Here is a 3,974-nt window from a genome sequence, read left to right on the forward strand (position 1 = left end):
TGTTCTTAACCGCTGAGCCATCTCTCCAGCCCCCTGTTGTCTTTTCTTAGAGGACTCATTAGACAGAGGCTATCTGGGAGTTACCTTTTCCCTGACAGAACCAAGAGGAGAGCTCCCATATAATAAAAGCTCCAAAATGACAACTGTGAACGAATAAAAGAGAGGAAGCAAAGGTCTTACCTGGTCCTTTTTGCACGTTCTGCAGTACGCCATGGCAAAAAACCAGACGCACCCGGTGGTAGAGGCTCAGGAGCGTAACATTCTTTACTGAGAGGGTGCTTTCTTCCATTACTTACAGGTTTCTTTGTAGCTAACCCTATGTTTGAGAAAAATACACTAGAGGTCTACAGCCTAGAATATGCATACTCCTAATAGTATAGAAATGAACAACTGAACATGATAACAAGGCCATCAAAGTAGGATCATTGTATTTATTTTATTTATCATTAAAATTGGTTTGGGGGGTATTTTTCCCCCTTGGAGCTGAGGACTGAACCCTGGGCCAAGTACTCTACCACTGAGCTTAATCCCCAAGCCCAAAATATGTTTTTTAAGAGTCAAGTACCTTTACCCATTGAGCTATCTCACCCAGGCCAGCTATTTTATTATGGTGTAACTCATCAATAATTACCATAGTCCTATGCCATTTTTCAACATGAATTTATGTAACTATTAAAATCACAGGAACTTTGTCCATCCTGTGCTATTTATTGCATTTTTTTGTCTTTTGGTTTATCTGAAGCAGCCTCATGTAGACCAGGATGGCCTCAAACTTGTTATGTGGCTAAAGACTATCTTGAACTTCTGATCCTCCTCCTTTTACCTCCCAAGTACTTCCATTTTTATTTTTTTAAAGAAGTTACTTTCACAGGGCTGGAGAGATGGTTAGCAGTTAAGAGAACTGGATGCTCTTGTAGAGGACCCAGGTTCAGTTCCTAGCACCCACATGGAGGCTAACAACCATCCATTAACTCCAGGAGATGCAGTGCCCTCATCTGAATTCCATGGGACCAAGATGCACTTACACACATGCAGGCAATGCACTCATACACGTTAAAAAGAAAAAGTAACTTTCACACACAAAAAAACCCAACTTTCTGCGTTGGCTGTATATGTATATTCTTTTTCAGAAAATGTTAATATATTTCTGATTAAAATCAAAATATTTTCTACCTTGTTAGATGATGAAAACAATCTAATAAAAGTTCTTATCTTTTTTCGCACATATACTTCCAATATGACCAGGGTAAAATTAACACATAAGCCCTGTTCTCACTGAAATCTAGAGCCAAGACATTTATTTGGCTTACCTCTATGTCTCCAGATAACTGAGGCAAACACAAAAAAGCCCAAGAAATAGAGTTACTCAAAAAAGAGTACAGTGAGCCTGTAAACTTTAGTCACAGTTCCATTTTCTTTATTCTAAGAAACAAATTTGTTCTTATAATTATACTATGCCTTGTTACATATCACGACTACTAAAATGAGAGTTCCCAATGTTTTATACATATTACATACACTCTTTTTTATTTTACTTTATAATATTTTAATCAAAACACCAACTGAAGTATTTTTGCTTGCTGTTTGTTTTGTTTTGTTTTTTGAGACAGGGTCTCACTGTACCCCAGATAACCTGGAACTCAATGACCAGGCTGGCCTCCATCTCACAGAGCTCTGCCTGTCTCTGCTTCCGAGGGCTGAGGTTAAAGGCATGTGCCAACTGAAGTACTTTTAAGGACACTTTACTGATAATATAAAGTTTAGGTAATAGTGTGATACTAAAAACCTCAATTTATATGTTCTATTTGATTGACTGCTAAAAATCATTGCTCTGAAATAAAAATTGGTAGACAAATCCTATACTTCCTCTTGATACAGCAAATGCTTAGCTAATAACTTTGAACATTTACTACAAATTAAGTTGTTTGATGGTAAATGAAAACACGTAACTTTTAATCAAACAAAAATTGCATTTATATATTTTTATAATTTATAATAAATATTAAATGTATATATTTTTTCATCTTTACAGCAAGTTTTGTTTGTTTGCTCTAATAGAAACACAGGAGGGAGAAACTGATGTTTAGTAAATGAGAAAACAGAAAAACGTTTAGGAGAGACGGTACAGTTCCAAGCTAGAGAGGGGTTCATAAACAGCACAGGCCACTGAGGAAGAAGCACCAAGAACCGTAAAACTCCTCCAAATGGGAGGGAGTAGGAGATACAGGAGATTTTAGAACATTATTTAATGTTTAGTGTCTCCCCAGTATTTCAATTTAAAATACTGACCCACCAGCTCAATGAAACCTTGTAAGTAACTGTATACAATTAATAGGAGGTGAAGGAAGAGTGATAAATAATATTAGCTTTGTGCAAGTTTGTGCAACAGTAGAAAGGAAAATACAAACACTACCTGGCAGGTGATGGATTTGGAGGTGGTTTCTAATTTTATTCCCACTGTTATGTTAATATTACCTTTATATAAAATTGGAACAAAAATCTTTAAAGAGGTGTATGAAAATACACATGACATAAAAGTTTCACATTAACCTTTAAGTGTATAAATTCAATGCTTTTATGTTAAATACCCATTTTAAAAATTTTCAGATAGTAGGAATAAAGACTATTATTTGTTGTTAATGGTTAAGTTACCTTGATGTATCTGGTATATAAAGTCACCATAAACATCATTCTGGAAGTTAGCAGGTAACGAACATAAAACATTTATTCTGTTTCTTCTATAGCAGTCAGTTTATGGTTTTACTGTTTCAAAATTCAAAGTTACTACAAGAAAAAGTCTATTTCTTATTAGGTTTGGGTTCATATGATTGTTATCCTTTCTTATCACACACACAAAAAAAGGTGTGTGTACTAAACACAGTATGTTCTAGGGCTGGAATGCAGCTCAGTTGTTACAGTGGTTGCCTAGCACATGGGGCCCACATAAAACTGGGCCTGGTGGCACATGACAGTAATCTCTAGCACTCAGGAGGTAAAAGAAGGAGCATCTGAAGTTTAAGGCCACCTGTGGCTACATAGTGAGTCCAAAGCTAGCCTGGGTTGAAAACCTCTCTTCCTGTCTCATTAAAAAAAAAAAAAAGTTAAGGATTTTTTAGAAATAATACAAAAATATTAGAGGTAAATTACACAAAATGTATACATTTAATAGAACGTGAAGTTGATATTATGGAATGCTAGCTTTTTACATTATTACATTCTATTTATTATTATTTTTTATTTTTATGTGTATGAGTGTATCGCCTGCATGTATGTAAATGCACCTGTGTCATGCAATGCCCACAGAGGTCAGAAGGTGTTGGATTCCCCTGGAACTGAAGTTACTGTTGCCTGTTAGCTGCCATGTAGGTCCTGGGAATCTAAGCCAGGTCTTCTTCAAGAGCAATCAGTGATCTTAGTTGCTGAGCCATTTCTCCAGCCCCATTTTATTTATTTGTTTACTGTGTATGTGTGTCTGTGTGTCCACGCCACAGCACATGAGTGGAGGACAGAAGACAACCTGCAGGAGTTGGTTCTCTCCTTCTACCACATGGGTGCCAGAGATGGAACTCAGATTGTCAGGCTTGGCAGCAGGTACCTTTACTGAGTCAACCCTCTAACCTGACTGTTAGTTTTATAAAGACATTTTCAATTTATTCTTGGTCATAAAAATTATACATTACTTAAATTTAGGTTAACCGTTATTTGAGGGATTAAATATACACTGTAGCAAACCATCAGAAAATATTTTTCTAGTTGGATACCATGATATATACACTTATAATCCCAATTACTTAGGAGGCTGAAACAAGAGGATCCCCAAATTGCAGGTCAACTTGGAAAAACACAACAAAAGCAAGCACCATAAACAAATCAAAACAAAACAAAACAAACCACATTTTCCTAAAATGTTCCAGCTAGGTCAATATACATGTCTTCAGCATTGTTTTATAAAGAATAAATACATATATTATATA

General features: G+C 35.9%; 1 protein-coding gene across 3 annotated transcripts in view; it reads right to left on the reverse strand.

Annotated features, from left to right (window-relative positions):
- Nucleotides 1-3,974, reverse strand: part of Cep78 (centrosomal protein 78) — a 38,179-nt gene that overhangs the window by 17,704 nt on the left and 16,501 nt on the right. For all 3 annotated transcript variants that reach the window (XM_029555409.1, XM_029555408.1, XM_008851856.3), the window contains one exon: nt 181-316. In XM_029555409.1, the coding sequence (XP_029411269.1) occupies nt 181-316 (136 nt within the window). The remainder of the gene's footprint in view (nt 1-180; nt 317-3,974) is intronic.

Source organism: Nannospalax galili, unplaced genomic scaffold (genome assembly GCF_000622305.1).
Source record: "Nannospalax galili isolate Female #2095 unplaced genomic scaffold, S.galili_v1.0 scaffold306, whole genome shotgun sequence".
In the NCBI taxonomy this organism is placed as follows: domain Eukaryota; kingdom Metazoa; phylum Chordata; class Mammalia; order Rodentia; family Spalacidae; genus Nannospalax; species Nannospalax galili.